General features: G+C 33.9%; 1 protein-coding gene across 13 annotated transcripts in view; it reads right to left on the bottom strand.

The window, feature by feature from the left end:
* Positions 1-20522, bottom strand: part of CEP290 (centrosomal protein 290) — a 56517-nt gene that overhangs the window by 13759 nt on the left and 22236 nt on the right. For 8 of the 13 annotated variants that reach the window (XM_082310432.1, XM_082310433.1, XM_082310434.1 and 5 more), the window contains 19 exons: positions 20113-20215; positions 17141-17371; positions 16409-16582; positions 14714-14825; positions 13669-13874; positions 11372-11523; positions 10285-10396; positions 9059-9514; positions 7764-7928; positions 7416-7523; positions 7195-7329; positions 6263-6529; positions 5018-5125; positions 4218-4417; positions 3349-3562; positions 2998-3135; positions 2682-2903; positions 1995-2111; positions 395-540 (listed from right to left, as the gene is read on the bottom strand). In XM_082310432.1, the coding sequence (XP_082166558.1) occupies positions 395-540; positions 1995-2111; positions 2682-2903; positions 2998-3135; positions 3349-3562; positions 4218-4417; positions 5018-5125; positions 6263-6529; positions 7195-7329; positions 7416-7523; positions 7764-7928; positions 9059-9514; positions 10285-10396; positions 11372-11523; positions 13669-13874; positions 14714-14825; positions 16409-16582; positions 17141-17371; positions 20113-20215 (3366 nt within the window). The remainder of the gene's footprint in view (positions 1-394; positions 541-1994; positions 2112-2681; positions 2904-2997; positions 3136-3348; positions 3563-4217; positions 4418-5017; positions 5126-6262; positions 6530-7194; positions 7330-7415; positions 7524-7763; positions 7929-9058; positions 9515-10284; positions 10397-11371; positions 11524-13668; positions 13875-14713; positions 14826-16408; positions 16583-17140; positions 17372-20112; positions 20216-20522) is intronic. The other 5 variants (XM_082310437.1, XM_082310440.1, XM_082310438.1 and 2 more) reach the window with 5 other exon arrangements.

Genomic DNA, 20522 nt, shown 5'->3' with positions numbered 1-20522 from the left:
AGTAGCATTACATATAACAGTAGCACAGTATCCAGTCCTAGCAATCTGATTAAATAACGCAGCAGTGAGGAACAGCCTGTCTTCATAAAGCTGTTATTTGTTTCATGGGAATAACAGAATGCTATATACAAGCAGCATAATAAAGCATTTAAATTAGTTCTATTCAGAGACAGTTTCTTGTAGTAAAGGTTGTTGGCTACTACAAGGGAAAGAAAACTAGACGAGTAGCCTGTTGCTTGAAAGTTAACTAATCCTTTTAAATCTCAATAGCAATCTCAAATTCTAGACATCAATCTTATAAACACAACAAACTGTTATAATTATTATGTGGCAAACATATTTGGATTTCCCTTACGTCATCATTTTGTAGCTGAATCTATTAAAACCAACTCACTTGGTATAAATTTCCTTCAATGTATTCAACTGTTTGGCTAAAGCATCTGCTTCTTTTTCCTTTTCCCTTAGTTTGTGCCGCAATCCTTCCATTCTGATTTGCCATTTTTTACCTTCCTCCCACCTAATTATTTCCTCCTTGGAGGTCTGTGAAGCACATAAACAAATTATGTATTTCTTTTTGAATTTTTTTCTTAAAGCAAAATAAGCGAACACGTTAGAAAACCAAGAATGATATATTCTTCATTTATCAATTTAAAACATGAAGCCATAGCAGGCATACATTATTTATCTTATTTAACATAAGGTAAATAGCAGGCCTAGCTGGATACCTGAAGTATGCTGTAGTGACTGGTGTATAAAGCTGATGCAGTTTAATGTTATTACGAAATTCTTTCTTAGCTTTTAATATTCATTTTACAAAAGAGGAGTGACACATTTAATGAAATTAGAGGTGCTAGTCCAATGCATCCTTTTACTTTGAATTACACATTAGTAAGGAAGACAGATTAAAGAAGTGTTTTTCTATGCCAGTTTACAGCAGATCTGTCTTCTGCAGCTCACCAGGAGTTTATATGCCCCTGCTGAACAGCTGTACAATTCGTCATTTTAGTTTATTTTTTCCTATGAGAAATGGAATGTCTACTTAAAGTTATAATTCAGTAACTATAAATTAGACATCAATTAACACCTGTACCTATGTGATCACAAATGGCTACTGAAAAATCACAGTCAATATTCCTGTAAGCAATTTTTGGGTTTTTTTAATTGGACTTTCCCCTTCTCCAGTTAGCCCCTGTACTTTCTTTTCTGTCTTCATTCTAAACAGTTACTGCTACTAAGGGACAGACAGAATGCAAAGTCTTGGAAAAAGGAAAAAAATGCCAAGTTTGAGAAAAATATCTCTAGACACTAAGCAACAGGTATTTAAAAAGTCTCAAATTAACTGGAAGCATAACTGCAGTCCTAGAATAATATTTAATATCATAAATAGTCTGAATGTCATTACACAAACATGCTATAATATTCCAGTATACTTTATGATTACTATGACAAACCACTAATTAGTTACTGAAGTAGTAAAATAACAAGCAAGAAATAAACAAAACAACTGGTAAAATGAACGCATCTCCAATTGCTCAGAACCTCTTGTATGTGGAGATCACTATTGTGAAGAATACTCACTTATAGAGACATCATCCCTTTTAGGATTCACATTTTGCTCCTAAGTACTTCATGTTTTTATCACTGCATTAATTAATAATTAATGCACATTTGACAGCACTTATGTAATCCATTTCACTGCTACCTATAAAATCTTAGTGTTCTAAGATCTGTAATGGATCTTTAATTCTACAAAAAGGGAACGTTATTATACCAGTAAGAGCATTAGTTACTGGTATAATAATATTTTTCTGCCCTTTTATACCAGTAAGAGCAGTAACAAAGAGCATGGGAGACATGAAGTTACAGTCATGAAACTGCTTTTCTTCTGATCAAGTTTGGTTTGTTGGGCTTTTTTTAGAGGCAATAGGGAGAGTTGAACTGCCTAGACCTAGGCTGATGATGTCTTTCAAAGCCACGATCTAAATATCACATACCTTGTCTTCTCTTACACCTTTTTTTTCTGTTTCTTCACACTTCTTCTCAAGTTCGCTTTCCAACTTTTTAATTTTTTTCTGAAGTTCATCTATCAGATTTTGTTCATCAGCTTTGCTCTGAAAAATTACAAACTTTTACAAACTTAAAGTTTAATGACCACTACCGAAGTATTTTTCTCCACTCAAAAAATAAGGACTTTAATTCCAATTGCTAGAACTAGTTTACAACCTAAATGATATTTTCAAAATTATCTTTAAATTATTAAAGTATTGGAATGTAACTTCACACTCTAAACTGAATAATCAGCAGCAAGTAGCTGAATTAAAAAAAAATTAGACAATTCTACTGTAAATCCTTCACTTTTCTCCTGAAAGGAGAATTAAGGACAGCTAGGAAGATCACAAAATTCCATTTTTCAAAGAAGCTTTGAAAGTGGTAATTCAACTCCTCAGACTCTTTCAAACATATTTCAAGGAGCAAGTGTTTTTCAGTCTCATCCTTTTATTTGAGGCATGCTTCCAACAGCAAAAGTTAATAGCTCACATGTAACCCAGCCGATGAGCAAACATAAAATTTTAAATCAAGTCTCCATGCCTGCCAAAAGTACTTAATCTTTCTCCCCAAAACCAGCACATCTATGCAGAAACTTGACCAAGATCGAACATTTTTTTAAAAATCAGTTCTACCTGAATGCTACTGCTTAGCCTCCTAATCCGTTTCTTCAGTTCTTCATTTTCTTTTTCCATTTCATTTTTCTCTCTCAACATTTTAGCAAATGCTTTTTGTTTCCTCTGAAGTTCTTGGTTCAACTCATCCCTTTCATCAGACAAAGAACCTTCCCTGGTTTTACACATTTTAAGGTTATCTGTAAGTTTTGTAATCTGATTATTTAATTCCTCTATCTGTGTCTAGAAGAAAACAAACAAACAAAACAGCAAACCCCCAAAATCAGGATTATCAACAATACAACAATGAAATACAGTGATATTACCTAGTACTCACCGTAAGCCCCTTTGTTTGTTTGTCAACAATCTCCTGGACATTCATATATGCCTCTTTTTGTGATGCAGCAGAAATAATCTGCTGTTCAGCATTAGCAGTCATTTCTGCTCGGAGTTCTAGAAGTGCTTTACTCAAAGCCTGAAAATAATAAATTCAAGTTCTTTTGACTGAAGAAGCCACTAATATGAACATTATAAAACATTATAAAACAAGAAAAGGCAATTATATTTTACTGTGTTATATTATGCAATTATATTCTACCTATATTCTGCTGTTCTATACATAGAATTCTTAAGTATTAAGCAACATTAAACATTTATGTGACATAGGGATTAATTTTTGTTGACTAACTTTCTGCTGCTTCTCCTTCATGGCTAACTGACTCTTCAGCTGTTCCACCAGGTTTTTCAGTGTTGCTGTGGGTGCTCTATTATTTGCTTCTTTTTGGACCTCTAGTTCAGCTTTTACATTTGCTAATTCCTTCTCCATCTGAGATACCACGTTCCGCAATCCATTTGCTTCATCTTTGAGTTGTCCCACATCAACAGTGTGCTTTTCCTGAAGCCTAAGAAAAAAAAAGCATTAATAGGGTATACTGCAATAATTAAGTTAGCACCCCAAATAAAAAACAAAGGGCACAATGTTATATTTCCTATTATTGTTAAAGTAAATGACGCATAGATTTGGAAACAGCAAAAAAAGACTCACTCAACAAAGAAGGCCTCCTTTAAATAAAAAAATTACTCAAGAAGATCAGCAAAATGAGATTAGAGCATTGTTCATTCTAATTCCTGGCTCTAATAGGTAAACAAGGCATCATACTTTTCTCCTTTTAAACAGGGGTTAAATTTTGCTGAGTTTAAACTTGTTAGGCAGCAAGCCCAAACGGATGTATCAGGGGAAAAAACAACCCAGAACACAAACCAGCAAGTATCACAGTAGCTTAAAGACAACTCTCATACCAAGACTCCTTGAATACTTTCTTTTACACTGAATGGCACAAAGTTAACAACTGAAAGGCATTTTTCCAAGCCGCAGTTTTTCAATATTAGCCCCGATGAAGGGCTACAGATTAAAAATAACTTACAGTTACCAACCATAGTAATTCTTTTTAAATTCAGCAAAAACACGTTCAATTGATAAACCGGTCCTGTAGCAGCAATGCATAACTGGCTTGATCCAATCCAATTGTGACTTATGCTAACAGTCTAAAAACTTACTGTGCTCTGATAGTCTCAAACTCTTTGATTTTCATTACGGTAATTTGTTTTTGTTTCTCCAAATCAGATGATGTTTTCTTTAATTTTCCAACAAGTGCAGCAACAGAATTATCCTGTTCTGCTACAGTTTGCTCCATTTCAGCTAAGCGGAGAAAATGTTTGTTGTCGGAAAGTGATAAAGAAGTCTTGTTCACTAACTCCTGTAAAACAGAACAAATACATGTGATAAACATTTTAAGCTTTAAATCAAAGGTAAGCATTAGTGATGCATTTGAAACTCAATCCTGAATACAACCAAGCATTAATATCTAACATGTTTATTTACTGAGATGTTATTCTTAGTCCACAGAGAAAGCAGTCACACTGGTTTGAAAAGAACTTTATGCATCTAATGATCCACAGAATAACCAGTTTCTGTGAAACCTTCTGGATAAGGTTTCACCTTATCATAAAGTGTCAAGAGAAAATTTGTATTGAAATGGGTTAGTTTAACATAACCACAGATTGAATGAAAATAACAGAAAACAAAATATACCTCTCTCCTAGAAGTCTCCATAAATTAGGATGATATGAAAAATGCTCATATATATTAAGGTGGTAAGTTTGGTTTTTTACACTTGACTTCTAATGCATCTCTTGTGAATTCTCTTAAGAATAATACAACAATTCTGTATCAACCACCCATTTATTTTTCCTGTCAGCATTTACTACTTACTTTTGACTGCAAAACTGTTCTGTTGAGCAATAATTTAAAAAATTTGGGAACAACTTCACTAATCCCACAAATACACATAACTCACCAAAGCAGTCTGTTTGAATTTATTAAGGGAATTGTCAGTATGCAAATTTAACTTCTGGTGTAGAACTCTAAGGTCTTCCTCATGCTTCTTTGCTATTTCCTCTTGTTCCTGTTAGTTCAAAATAAAAATGTAACTCTACTGATGCACACTATTCCAGAAAGGCATGAAACTACAGTACCTTCACGTTGATTGCTCACTCATTGCTCAATATTGCTCCCCAAATTTTCCTCTAATTCTGGCAATTTAAAAAATTATTTTCTTCTTGCTATAATCAATGATTTTTTTTCCCTTTTTAACACTACTGGAAAAAAAAAATCTACTATTGCAGTTTTAAGCTATGTAGCAAGTAGCACGGTGCAGTAGGACAGGAGCTAGAAGGCAAAACAGTTGGTGTTGGTCCTCACCAACTATGACGATCAATATGGATAGTGATATCCATACTTTTTTGTACTTTTCAGGTCTATTTACTTCAGACTATAGTGTGACCCTGTGGATTGAATGTCTGCTAGCAGAAAGAGCACTGTAGGCTCATTTTCAGACTGCCTCTTCTGGTTTAGTTCCAAACCAAAAAACTTGCTTTCTCTCAGAAGAAATAGCTACACATGTTAACCAAAGCACGCTAAGTGAAGATGATAGGAAGTCTGCTTTGGAAATGTGCTTCTGATCCAAATACACTAAAACTGACGCACGTTTAGTCTTGAAGAACCTCTTAGACACAAGGTTTATGCTTTAAAATATGCTTTAAAGGTATAAGGAATAAAGAATATAAAGTATGCTCAAATAATATAAAGTATGCTTAGATATACTGTTTATGCTTTAAAATATGCTTTAATTTAAAAAATGCTTTAAGAAGCGTATTTTCCATAAATGTATGTCTTTCCTGTACGTTTCAAATTCACTCCAAGATGCAGTCCAGAGACCATTGTTGCAAGTACTGGAAAATCCCATATAAATATACAATATACTGAGACCACTTCTCACAGCAGAATTTTAATTTTCTTCCTGTCACACTAATTTAATTGCTAGACAGACATCATATACATAACTTCTTGACTAAGTAAGCCTCCTATTTTAAGAACTTAAAAAATTCTAGATGAACTTTCTACATAAAAAATTACTAATGGTCTCTGTTCCATTAGCTCTGAGGTCAGAAACTTTTTAAGATTTCACTAGCAATGAGATCAACAAAGAATCAACTAAAACAACTTAGAAATGGAAGAAATTTTGTGCAAAAAGTTTAACTACCTCTCTTGCTTTGGCAAGCAAACGTTGGTATTTTTTTAACACTTCCTCCTTTTGATTTAATCTTGCTTGCATATTTGCAATGGTCTGATGAGCAATTTTTATGGCATGATGGTACTCTGGATCATCTTCTTGTCTGCCTAATTCAGACATTATTTTCTCTCTTTCTGATGTTGCAGGTAATCGCAGTCTTAGTTCATTTATAACTTTGTCTCTTGATAAAACATTTTGTTCAGCTTTCCACAGAGCAGCTTCCTTTTCTTTTAATTTCTGCAACGAAAGGCAATTGTTGCATTTCCAGAATTCGAGCACTGCAAAAAGATCTTACTTTTTAAAAAATGTACCAGAAAGATTTATCTAAATGGACTTATAAACACAAAACGTTTTGCACTCAGTTCTGGCTGTATGGAATTACTATTAAATGAAAAAAGCCCCAGAATATCATTACATTGTCTTTATGTATTATTAGCTTGGCACAAGACACTTAAACAATTCATTCCGTGCTACCAAATTAAGAAGCTGGTGTTTTTCAGATTTCTTAAGAACCACAAAGTATCTTCTGTAACAGAATTTCAATGTAGCAACCCAAGATAAAAGGATTTTGCTATGCTAGTTGTTAAATTTTACATTACACTTGCTAAATTTAACTAGCTATAGTCAACTGAATTTTGTACAGCAAGAGCATCTTACCCTACTAAACGAATGTTCTAAAATATTAAAAAATTTTCCCCAATAACTTGTTCCAATGGAAAAAATATTTCATTTTAGTCATAGTATGATTGCATTATTTACATTTTCTCTGTGTTAAATACTTCTAAGGAATTGGACACATATGAGTGACATTTATAAAAGGTTATTTATTATATAAAAACAAATAAAAGGACATAGAAATACAAACTTTGTCCCTTTATATGATAATTTATACATTTAATTACCTCCTCCAGTGATTTGCAGGTTGCCCTCGTTTCTAGGATTGTTCGAATATGCTCCCGAATCTTTCTCAAAGCCAACTCAAGTTGTTGTGGGAGTGGCAAACTAGGGTCCGGAACTGATCCTGTAGCCTCTTCTAACTGCACGGAAAGATTCATATTCATGTAATCTGACAGCTCTGAAAAACGTGCTTATGAGTCTATTTTAGTTAATTCAGTGCGTGTACCTTTAGAGCCGTACTAAGTATTTCATTCTGTTGATGATCACACAGGTCTAACTGGCGCTGCAGTTCTACTTCCCTCTGGTCCCAAGCCATTTGCCTTTCTTCATGAAACTATAAGAAATGTTTGATAAAAGTGTGTTATCTATTGAAGGCAAAGGGAATTTTATAACCACCTTAAACAGAAAAGAAAGATACCAAAATGTAAAATACTCAAATGTGCTATTAAAAAGAATTATGGAACTGAGACACAAACATCTATGTTAAAAACTTACTACAAAGAATTTTCCTTTTTAAAATCACTTAGTGAAATAAGGAATAGGCTGGTTTTTAATAGCATGCAGAAATACATACCTTGTTCTGCTGTACAATTTCTTCTTCCAGATTATTGATTGTATGTTCATATTCAGAAATTATATTACGCAAATACTTCACCTCTTCCTTTTGCTTGACTAACTCTCGATTGAGTTTAAGTTCCTGCAGATGGAGTTCCTCCATCTTCATATGCCATTCAATTACCTAATAATGAATGATAGACTGTTATATTTACCAAGCCCACAGGCCAACTAGATGCAGTTACACTCTTTGACTTTGAGGCAGTATGGCACTTATCCAACCAACAGGAAGAAAGAGGTTCTGCCTTTTTAAGCTTCTTCACTTCTTTTGAGCGAGGAGGCATGGCAAAAGCGTGAAACTGCAAGAGGCATGACTGAAAAGTGCAACAGACAACTGGAGAGGTAATAGGTTTTCCCTACACTGACAGAAGTGCATTGCAAATAATTTTCAGATGACCTAACTAAGTTATACCCTATGCATCTGTCTAGACTGAACAAAAAAAAACATGCAAGAAGTTTGGTTGACTTTTCTCAAACAGCAAAAGATTTTCAAAACCATTAAAAACTGTATGTATTCAAAAATGCACATGTACTAAGAATAACAGACATATTTATGTCAAAATGCTCTAGAAAAATATTTGAAAACTAGCTTAAAATTAAAACATGCCAAGAACGCTCCAACCATTGCTTACATGCAGACACCTTTAGTCATGACAGATATAACCATATTATATAATACAGAGTGATCTGGAAGAGAAGTGAGAAAGCCTTATTCAAGTTTCAAGGCAACTTTGTTTACAATAGCAAAATATGATTAAGTAGAATTACATAAGTATAATAACATTTCTGACCATGCTGCCTAAATTATTGCCCCTGCATTTATTTAAAAAGACATGGATTTGTAGTGAAGATTTCAATGCAAGCTCATGGAACAGAACTTCAGAATGCTACTCTGTGTTTAATTTAATTTCATTCATAATTTAATTCAATTTATAATTTAATTCAATCTAATATAACTGAATTCATAGTTAGCCTTTACTTCCTATGCCACTTAACTGGGCAGAAAAGAAAATTAGTAAATGTGACTGTGCTGACTTTTACAGGAAAAATAACTAATGATGTAGTACTTTTTTAAAATAGAAAACCAAAAAATGATAGCTGTCATATTCTGACAAAGTGTATTTTGAAATCATTAAGTTCTACATCAAAACAGACATTTAGGGAACAAGCTGAACTGAAACGTAACTTAAATGCAGATCAGATGCATTCTAGCTATTCAAGCTGTAAAGCTATTCAAGCTGTAAAATAGCAAACCTTTTGAGCTCCTCTTGTATCCTTCAATGCACTTACTAATTCTTCTAAACTTTTCAGTTTTAAGTCCATCTCTAATGCTCTGTTTTCTGCATTTCGACGCTCCTGCTGGGCATGCTGAACTTCTTCCAGGATCTTCAGTTTGTCATTCTGTAGCTGAATCATTGTTTTAGAGAATTTTTCTTGCTGTGCTAAAGGCAGAGCACCACTAAACTGTCGCCGCAAAGACTGAACTGTCTGTTGTAGATGTTTGGCTCTATTCCTTCCTTCCAGTCTGGCAAAATATAAGGTTTGCTCTCTCTCATCAAGCTTCTGCTCTAAACGGAGATTATGGATCTCCATCTTCTGTAGTTTCAATTTAAGCGTCTCCAATTTGCCTACAGCAACAGATTCACTGCCTTGAAGGGCTATGATATGTTGATGCAGTTTTGCAATAACTGCTTTTTCATCTGACTGTGCCTAAGAACAAAATATATAGAACAAATTTATTTTTCATTTTGAATACATTAACGCAGTGTACATGTAAATATAAACAAGCTATTATTTTTCTGTATTTTATATATTGCATGTATTTTATTCCACAGATAAGAGCAAGAATTAGCCTCTAAAACCAGCTTTTTATTTTTCCACTATTGTTTCTACAGCCATGTTTCAGAAGTACACCTTTTCAGATATTGATCTTAAAAATTGTATCTTTCCAAAATACCAAGAAATGCGGAAGAAATGAGGAAGAAATGCGTACCTAAATTTAGATAATATGGTAATGTAAAAGCTGACAAAAGTGTTGTATTTAGGGATTCAAACCATTCTACAACACGAAAACAAATCCCAAGAAATTGTTTCAGCTAATAACAAAGCAATATAATAAGTCTACTGCAAATTTTCAAGATTTACAGGTCATTGCTTGTCTTGTGAAAAACGGTCAAACTTTCCTGACATCATATTTAAATATTGACCATGAGCTATTAATCATATAGGAATAAATATTATGTAAATAACATGGAAAAAAGCTCATGATCTGTAATAGCTGTACAGCTAGAAAGAATGGAGAAGGGAATAATTAATGTAATATAGAACTCTTGAAAGGGTATGGCTACTACAAGGACCAGCTTGCCAAGATCCTTCTGAAATGCTTTTGCAGTTTCCTAATTCACTGTAAAATTACTTCGTTTCTTCTCACTCCAGGGAAAAAAATCCAAACTGCAGTGTTAATAAAGGTTGAATTTTACCTGATAGTCTAAAATTTGCATTCTAAGAGATTCCACCTCTTTATCTCTGTATTGCTGGCGTGCCTCCAGAGTTTCAACTTGCATTTTTGCTACATCAGACAGTTCTCTTAACCTTGCAGGGAAAACAAGATTATTGTGTCACTTGAAACCACTGACTAACCCATTAAGTTTTTCTACATAGAAGATGCTAAGAAAAGATGCTTAGTATGTTTTCCTAATATCAAAACATTTGAAGGCTTTGCTTTTTCCAGCATAATCTCCTCTACTACTCAGTCCTTGCTATGAAAATTCTTCTGTATTGCTTCTCAGCTTTTTCACAGGACATTTTCCTGTACGTTATACAGAAGTTTGCTAGCAGTAACCTACTCCAGAAAAACAATGCCATGGTTTTTACCGGAACTAAGCACCTCTGTCCTCTATTCCTCTCCTACTTCAGTACATAAATACTCAAAATGTTTCATTCTCAATTCCTTTTGCTGCTTCCCCAAGTCTAATCACTCATTTTCAGTGTCAAAAATCACTGCAAATATCCCCACGGACTTGCTGTTTTAGGAATACAACAGGATTACATTATTTACTCAAAGACAAATGTCCATATCAACATATCTAAAAAGGTCAGTTTTTCAACTTATGCATACAAAGTTAATCTCTCTTATGTAAATGGCACCCCACTCCCCACCCCCCGCAGTTTAATCTTCAAGGTACCTATGACTCTTTGAAAGTAAGAATTGCTTTCCAATTTCTTTCCTGAGATTTTCATACATTTAAGGGATGTTGTGGCACAGAAACAAAATAAACCTACGTTAATTAGTTTAAAAATACTACTACTAAGTATCCAAGTGCACACTTACCCATGTCTATCCAGGCCTTGTTCAAATCAAAAAGAAGCAAATTACTTTCTTTATAGTCACAAATCAAATGTTTCATTTTCAATTTCAAATTTGGCATATATAAATGCCAAAAAAATTAGGGATTGAAAATTATCTGTTAGTAATACATAAGTAGTGTATTACATAAGCCTATATAGCCTAAATTTTTGCATGCTTCCAAACATACTGCATTTGAAATTTGTTATTTCAACACTTACTTTGATACTTCAATCTTGAGCTCCATCTCACGCTTCTCTAGGTCCATGATTTGTCGTCTATCTGCATCACTTACTGCCTTACTTACACTCTTTGACAGTTCATCTCTTAATTCCTGTTCCACTTTCTGTGCCTCAAGGTTGATTTTGGTGAGCTTAAAAAAAACCACAAAACCAGAAACAAACAAAATGGTATCTTAAGCAAACACCTGCTCCCAACTCTTCAAGGTAAAAGCAGTGCCAAAAGTAGCTTCTCTTTTTTAGTCATTGCAAAACACTGTTCAGCTGTGTTGAAAAAACAGTTTCCTTTCCTCTCTGCTTAAACATCTTTTTGTTTGCATACACATAGGAACAGATACACAGGTTGGTACAGAACAGTATTCTAAATTAAACACAATTTTTATTAGTGAATTTTCTTAAAACCATTACCACAATCACTCACCCTTAAACTAAAATAAGAAAAAAAAAAAGAAAAAAAAGAATAAGACTGTAAACTCTTTAGGAAATGAACAGTCTTACTTACATATTTATATACTGTCTAGTATATCGGGATTGGTAACCAAATGCAGGTTATAAGTGCTAAGACTCACAATACTGTAGTTCTTTTGTTCTTTCTAAAAAGAACTTTCATAATTAAGTGATATTCTTTCAAGCAGCCTGATTTTTCAAGTTGATTATTAAATACCGAGTAACCAATGTTTCAATTCAAACCAAAGAGCATTAAGAAAAGATAGATATCTGAAAAGCATTAGGCAACACAGAGAAACCTCAGGAATTAATTTAGTAAATACAGTTGCGGCAGATTAATCTGATACCACTCCTTAATAAAATAACTGATTTCCTAAACAAACAAAAAAAGTGTGGTGTATCTTATTATCTGCACTTCACATATTTGAGGCAGTACTATCCGGAAAACTAACAATCGTGTTGAAGTAGATTCATGAGTTTAGAAGGAGATGTCTAGTAGACTTGTAGTTATCAGTTCTTAAACTGGTATCACTTACAACTTTCATTAATTACCTTAGCACAATCTTGTTTTTTATCTATCTATCTATCTATCTGTCCATCTAAAAAAAAAAAAGCAGTGATGACAGATTAGGAGGCACTGACAACAGGAGTATATGAAACAGAAATTGTATGTCCTGGAGCTACAGAAATGAGGAAAAAAAGGGATGCACAGAGGAACTAATAAAAGAAAATTGTGGCATTAAGAGTTCGTCAACTCAAAATGAAGGAAAACCAGCAGACCTAAACGTATCGCAAGACAGATAACATATGCAAAAGAGAAAAAGGGAAATGTGATCCTAGGGTGCATCACCTGAGGTATTTCTTAATGAAATAAATGAAGTCATGCCACCAGAAAAGGCTTTAACAATACTGCTGCTGAAAAGCTTTGTACACTTTCAGTTACCCCATGTCCAAAATTAATTCAAATCAAAACAGTGTAACAAACACTACTAAAACAACACAGAAATGGGGAGTCCAGATAACAGCAATCTAAAATAGCTAGGCTAAAGTCTAGCAAAGCACAAGGAGAGGGAAATGAATACAATCTATCAACATTCCTGTCAACATAACTATTATTTTTCTTCCGTTCTTTCTACGAATTATAGGCCAATACTGGCACAAGAACAAATGTGTACAACTGCCTATAAATAAATTTAGACTGGAAATTATAATAAAGTCTCCTACTGCTAAATAGTGAATTTATAGAACAAACTTCAAATATGAATAGTGAGGACAAAAAAAATCTAACAAGATTAAGACTGATATGACAGAACTACTAAGGATCATCAGCTTCAATGGCACATGACTTCTCTTCTATTCCTGTCTTATAGATAATGTTTGGCATGTGTCAGAGGACATAGCCAGTCTGTAACAGAATCATGACACTATCATTTGCAAAAGGGATGCAAAGGTCTAAGATTTTTTGAATCATTGGCAATTAAGGGGAAATTAGCAGAAAAGGGATCATATGAATTAGACACAAGAAATAACAGGTTAACAACAGACATTTTTCTAGCAGTCTGCTGAAGAACTAGCAAAGTATCTGTCAAGATGCTCACCACGTGTTTTACAGAGATTAACTAATGTTTGAAATAAACTACTCACAGATTCATTAGTTATATTTTTTACAAATGTCCTGCGCATGCAAAATTGCAGCTCTTAAAGGCAGCTATACTTTGCACCAGAAGCTAATTTGCCAGTCATGATACAAAATAAATTAAACCTTTTTGAAAAGCTCAAAAATATGCTTTTAAGATGTGTCAGATTATGTTGTTAAGCCTCAACAGATTTACCTCAGCAAATTTTGTTTCCAGTTCAAAATTACGTTCTTCTATTTGCTTTACGGTGTTCCTTAAATGTTCATACATTCGTTGTGAATGCTCTGCTCTCTGTCTTTCATTGAGTTCCTTCATTTCCAACATTGTGATTTTCTTAGAAATGGACAAAATCTCACTGTTGGTTATTGCTTTCGTGGCCTTGTCCATGGCGTTGTCATCCCCTACATTCAAAAATATTTAAATTAGGGAATACACAAGCTGATTCAACTATGAAAATTATTCGCACCATGAAACAGAACATGAGTTTTGCTTTATCTCTGTCAAATAAACTTTATCAAAACACCTATATTATTTTTTTAAACTGCAGGCATGGTTATCTTGCCTTATTACATGTTTGAAAGATATCTAATTTGACTAAAATATTATTATCAATTAAAAATAGGTATATCTGCAACCACAGTTATTGAGACTGATAACTGTTTTCAGTGTAGCCTTTCACTTTATCCTTAATTCAGCTGGTAAAACTTTAATTTAAAATCTGTAAAAGAAATAGATGTGGATGAGGAGTTCTTGAATAATGGGGATGTAAGCTGTACACAAAGAAGCCGCAGCTATCAAGAAAAAACACTTTGTTACAGAGCATGAAACCAGGAAAAAGAAATCATTTTCCTGACAACCTACGAAGTACTTTGACTGACAATCAAGTTAGAACATATTGCACCTTATTTTTAAAAAAAAAAAAAAAAGGTGATGTTGCTTTACAAGTTCCAGCTTTTAAACCCTTGACCCAGTAACCCAAGAAAAGTCAACATGGAACAGTTTCCAGAGGAAGATACCAAACTTGGTTTTGGTCAAATAGATAAGTAAAATGAAACAAACAAACAAACAAAAAAAACCCAACCACCAAAACCAATTAGGACCGTTAATGAAAGACACAAAATAGTTTTTACTTTTTTTTTTTTTTGTGAGATACATCGATTTTAAAATGTTTTAAAATATTACTTTTACACAGGACATACCATTTGAATTTTAATGTTGCAATATAACTTTTCATACTTGCCCAGTTTAGTCATCTGTTCCCAAGCCTGTTCGACAGTGTGAAGTTTCTCTTTCGTGATCTCCAGTTCCTTATTCAATAAATTTATCTGTGCTTTCAAGGATTCATTCTCACGCTGTATGACAAAAAAAATTGCAACATAACAGCAAACTATTTAACTGTAACAGACTTGGTGTTTAGTATCTATAAAATCTTTTAAATTAACAGATTTTACCTATGCACTACCCATAATCTATATATATGGCAACAGAAGAGCTTAAGTTTCCTCCTAAGCATAAAAATGCTAGTCTTTGCTCTCTATGTTGTTTCTTACTGTCAACTAGTATTACTGTGAATATTTATCATCAGTGACTGTGATTCCCAGAGTGTCTAGAATTAGATGAAGAAATCTATGTTCGTCATACTAAACACTCCATTAACAGTGGAAAAGAAAGAAGTACTTCTGGAGGATATTTCATCCCACACAGGATATTTCATCTTGCACATAAATACATGTTTGAGACAGATCATATGCTTCTTTTAGCTCTTTTAGGCATCTACTATGATGCCAAACATTAGTTTTGTAACCATTCCTTCACTCCTCCAAATAGAAACACAAATTTCCACATTAACCAGTAAAACAAATTTAATACTTCATATTAATTTTCAATTTCTAATTTTCTAAACACATTTTTAGTTTGTTACTGATAAATTATTCTCTAGCTCTGTGAAATTGCTGAAATAGGCAAGGCAATTTTTCATACACACAAAATTTCATAAAATAGAGAAGGAATCATTCATTCTTTAGCTAACACAAATGCACCCATCTGTTCCCAAGCAGACAAATATAATAGTTCAATAAGTTTACCCACGACATGTATTTAACCCTTGTCAACGACAGGAACCCAACAGACAAGAACATGACATGAGTTTTAACTACTAGTTAAACTACTGTTTTCTTGGACTATTATTTCTGACATGAATGAAAAGTGGGAGGTCGTAAACTATCTTTGAAGCCAGCTTCACAGTTCTTGAAAAGATGCTCCCTTCTACTTGAGAATAAAGGTTAAAATGAATAGTTACGTATTTGCAATCCCCCTGACATTTTTCAAACACATTGTGAAAAATCTTTGGTTATTTACTTTTTTATGGAAGTAAAATTCTGAAGGTTTACTGACTTTTGGAACTGAACATTTCATTCTTTTAAGTCAGGAATTAGTAAGAGCATTTACTTTGAGAGAAAGCTTTGAAAGTGTTTACACTCATTCTACGTTCCTTATGACCTCCAAAACTGAAGACAATAGCAAATATTCCTTCTGCCAGCCTTGTTTTGGTAATCAAAGAACTAAAAAAAACTTTGTGAGCAAACATACCCAGAGCTTAACTGAAAAAGCAAACAAACAAAGAAAAAACCCAAATAACCAAAACCACCAAAACAATTTAACAAAATGTGTTTATGTACATCTATTGAAATAAAATCTGGGACTCTGTATATGTTTCTTAATCCACTGGAAAATACCAGGTAAGCAAATTAAAATTCTATAGCAACAGTAAGACTGGCTCCAACATCTCATATCCACTATGCAACTGTTATAACCAGCAGTTCTAGCATTGGGACTTCTGTTCTATCTTTCTATTAAGTGAGAACAAAAACCAATGTAGAACGAATGTATAAAGTGGGTTTTTTCCCTTAGAGTTCAAACATAATGCAAACGTTACCTCCATGTGTTCCATGTTTGTTGTCCGTTGGACGAGTAAGTTATCTTTTTGTAACATATCTCTGTATTTAGCAGTTAATGCATTATACTGCTTATTAGCCAGTTCTAGCTCAGACAATGGCACGCTACCATCCAACACTTTTTGCAGAGCTGCAATCTTAAAGCTAGCCATTTCCTATGAAAATAATCAACACAATGGGTTACTAAGGTCTGCTAGACCTTTAAATAGAAAAAATAAAATTACTCCATGGAAAAAGAATATCACTTAATACAATGCTTTAGAACATGATACTGGTTTATTTTACTAAATTACTGTCCATCTTTATAAATTGCTTGCAATAAACATTGACAACATTTCTCTGGTATTCCAACTCTCTGGGTAATTTTACCAATAGTTGCCTCTTAATCATAAGGCACTGTCAAAAACATATTTTATAAAGATGAGTTAATACAGGCCCTAGCAACCTGCAAGGCCAAAAAGTAAGATTTGGTTTCATATGACACTTTCAATAAAAAGAGCTTGCTGAAGTAACTTCAGAAGGGGAAAACTGACAGGTTTTGTATTATGATGCTTATTTAAATACGAATAATGTTTTGACACAATTTACAACAGCATTTAATAAGTATTTGGGTAATGCATTCAAGAAACTAGTACTGCCTCCATTTAAAAAAAGTGTATTTATTGCCAAATTGTAAAAATAAAGATGTGTACTATTACTACTATAAACTATACCTTGAATCGTTGCAAGTTTCCAATCTTCCCTATAACTGCAGTCTCCATATATGTTATTTCACCTTTTAGTTTCTCATTTTCTTTTCTAAGATGCCGTTCCGTTTCAAGTAAAGTGGTATACTGCCTTGTTAGTGACCTTTCATTAACTCGTAAAACAGTTATTTTTCTATTATTTTCTGCAAGTACTTTTTTTGTCTCATCAGGATCCAGCTGAAGTGCACTGAGTAAATTCTGTAAAACAATTTTTTTAACAAGAGCTTTGTAGAGAAATATGGTAAAACTCAACTACATAGACATGCTTTCTTGTACATTTTTTAATCTAGGTGTAAAAATTCTGTTAATCTGAAATAATTTCTTTTTGCTAATAAAACATATACACACACTCAATGCATGCATAAGTATACAATATTCTATTATAAGAAGAAAAATTAAATCCTCAAAATCATTAGTTTCTGAGTAATAGAAGCGAAATACATCTGACTGACTAATTGGAATTTTAGTTAATGCTGACATTTTGAAAATTTAGAGCAAAAATAATTCTCTGCATATATTATCATCAGTCTTCCCCTCTTTTACTAGAATCAAAACAAATGTATTGGAACAATTTTCTAAATCAAATAGAATTCCTGTGGTTCCTAGCAAACACTAATAATGTCCTACTTTGAGGACCAAACCAGTATTTGTAAAGTAACCACAGGACCCATCATATGGAATCATGAGTGTGTTTGTATGCATATATAAATCCGAGGTGGGGGAGGCGGACAGGGGGAAGAGTGAACTACAACTCAGGTTGCAGAAGGCATGTGAGCTTTAGCTTTGCTGTCACACATATCAGCTTGCCAAGGAAACAGGGAGTAGAAATTGGAGCTGTAAAATCCCAGATTCCTATGAGCCTAATGAAGAAGCGTCAGCAGGTAGCTAGAAAAAACTCCTGAGCCTGAAGCCATGAAAAAAATCTATTTCTGTGACAACTGGCACAGATTTGGCTTTTCTGATCAAGAAGCCTCTTTTCCTTAAGATTTTAAGAGAAAGCAACACATTTTCATTGATCATTCACAGTGAATTAATTTCAGAGAAATGTTTAATCTGAAAATGTTCACCTAATTCTAATCAAAATTACATACTAACAAAAAATAATACTTCATAATAGTATGCATTTCTTATCTTCAGATAGGATGTGTTTCTGGAAACAAAAGCTATTGGGAAACAGTAATTTCTGAAAAGATCTCAGCAATACTTTGATAGCAGCACTAACACCATAAAACTCCATTGTATTTTAAAGACACTTAACAAAACCCAATCCCAGAAATATCAATTCTGCTACAATCTACTTCTGTGACTCCAGAAATGCAGAATAAGATACTGAACAAATTAAGTAAGATGACACCCCCCTCCTCGTTTTTTTAAACATACAGTAGAAACACCTGCAAAACAATTTCCATTTCACTTTTCTGGAAATATATTTAGACTTAATTGCCTCAGGATACAATTATTTTGCAAATCAATTACACTTATGAACATGATTATAAGCAGGACCACATACCACTACAGTCACCGCTCAGCAGAAGAAAAGGGTTAGAACTCAGCTGTCTAAACTTAGGCATCCAAAGTCATTTTCAACACCTTGTGATATCCTTGCCCTGTGTCTGCTTCTCTAAAGGGACATGTGTCCCCCATATGTCTTCTGTTGTATTTGGCAGCTTTTGGTATCTGCCCAAAGATACCCGAAGCCATCTAAAATTGCACTATGTCTGTGATTTGGCACCTGCATCAATTCCAGAAACTTTTAAATGTCACCTACTTAAAAAGTTATTTTTCACTTTTCTTAATAGAACATTGAATTTAGTGAAAATAAATCAAAACAGAAAGATTAAGTCTGTTTCCTGTTTTTGTGAAATACTGATACATATACAATAACAGGTATATATAAATAAGATGTAATTCAAAGTAATAATGTTAACTCTTAGTATAAATTAATGTGTTTTCCATGGGGGTGCCTGCACTGCTCTGCCTCCCATTCCAACAGCCTGGATAACAACTGCTGTTCAGTGAGCAGTGTGAATGTAAATAGTGTGTGTGAACAGAATACCTGAGACTGACTGAGAGGGCATTTGCTCAAAACTGATAACGTTAAAGAGGAAGATGACCATCAACCAGATTGAATAGTAACCATAAAATTAGAGACCTGAAACAAAGAAGTAGTCAGCTTGAAAATTAGTATAAAAGAAGCATGAAAACTTCTACTAGCGGGGGCAGAGAGAGTTATAATGCAGCTCTCATAACCTAGTTCAGCTTCAGAAGTTTCCCTACTGTCCCTGCATCCTCTGTGCAGATGTGAGTGCTTTCTCCCTGCTGGACACCATGAGCCTCAGCACTCCAGCTGATGGACTGGCGGTACCAAGTGCAACAAGTAGGGACCCACACCTCAGCTGTATGTATGTGACCTCCCGGGGTGATTTCTCACCAGTGCATGGATTAGCAGACTGCAGGGAGGTGCATGGGTACATCTAACACCAGAGCACCCCAACATGAACACAGCACCCTGGAGTACACACAAGAGGTATGTGTACGCAGTGAACTTGCACTCTCAGGAAAGGGGGTGTGTGCTGGTAACCTGAAGGGGCCAGGGAGTGAATATAACTGTGTGAATGTGGATGTGTGGGATAAGAAATATTTGGGATTAATTCCTGAATGGTGCTTAGAGATTTTTAGGTCTATAGTAACATTTTGTATGTGCCTTAATATTGTGATTTACCTTCTATATTGTTGATACTGATTCTGAATGTATAGTTCACTGATTGCTAGTTATTTAAATTCCACTAAGAAATCAATAAACCACCTCCCTTCTCATTTGATTTGAGTTGAGCAGTTTTTCCCTGCAACGTTTTCCCCATCTAACAAATTACAGTATTGTATTAAAACCTCTATGTGTTAAAACCTTTTTGAAAAATGGAAGCAACAAAATTACTTACAGAATATGCCTTTATTTTTGTAGCATCCTGTTCTTTTTGCCCTTCTAGCTTTTTCTTTTCCTCTTTCATATCTTCTGATTCTTTCTGCCAGCTTTCCTTTTGACTAAAACAGTAATTAAATATTTTCATTTAGAATGATGAAAGACTTGATAATTTTTAAAATTGTAACTAGAACAGCAGCCCTGAAATGTTGCAAACCAAGATACTTATTTTTAGCAGTAACGTAATTTGAAAAAGACATTATAAATTGTAGATGGATTACTGAAAAACTATCCCCTCTGTTTAGGCTGCAACTGGTTTAATGATGAAAATAATTCTTAAAGTGTCTTACCTCTTCTTCACATGTGTACTATAGAGCAGAGATAGAGATGTCTTACTCCCCAAAAATACACACACATGGGATTTAATCT

This window comes from Platalea leucorodia (genome assembly GCF_965183815.1).
Source record: "Platalea leucorodia genome assembly, chromosome: 4".
NCBI lineage: Eukaryota > Metazoa > Chordata > Aves > Pelecaniformes > Threskiornithidae > Platalea > Platalea leucorodia.
Note: the sequence above shows the minus strand (reverse complement) of the source record. Positions and strands in the feature narration are given on the sequence as shown.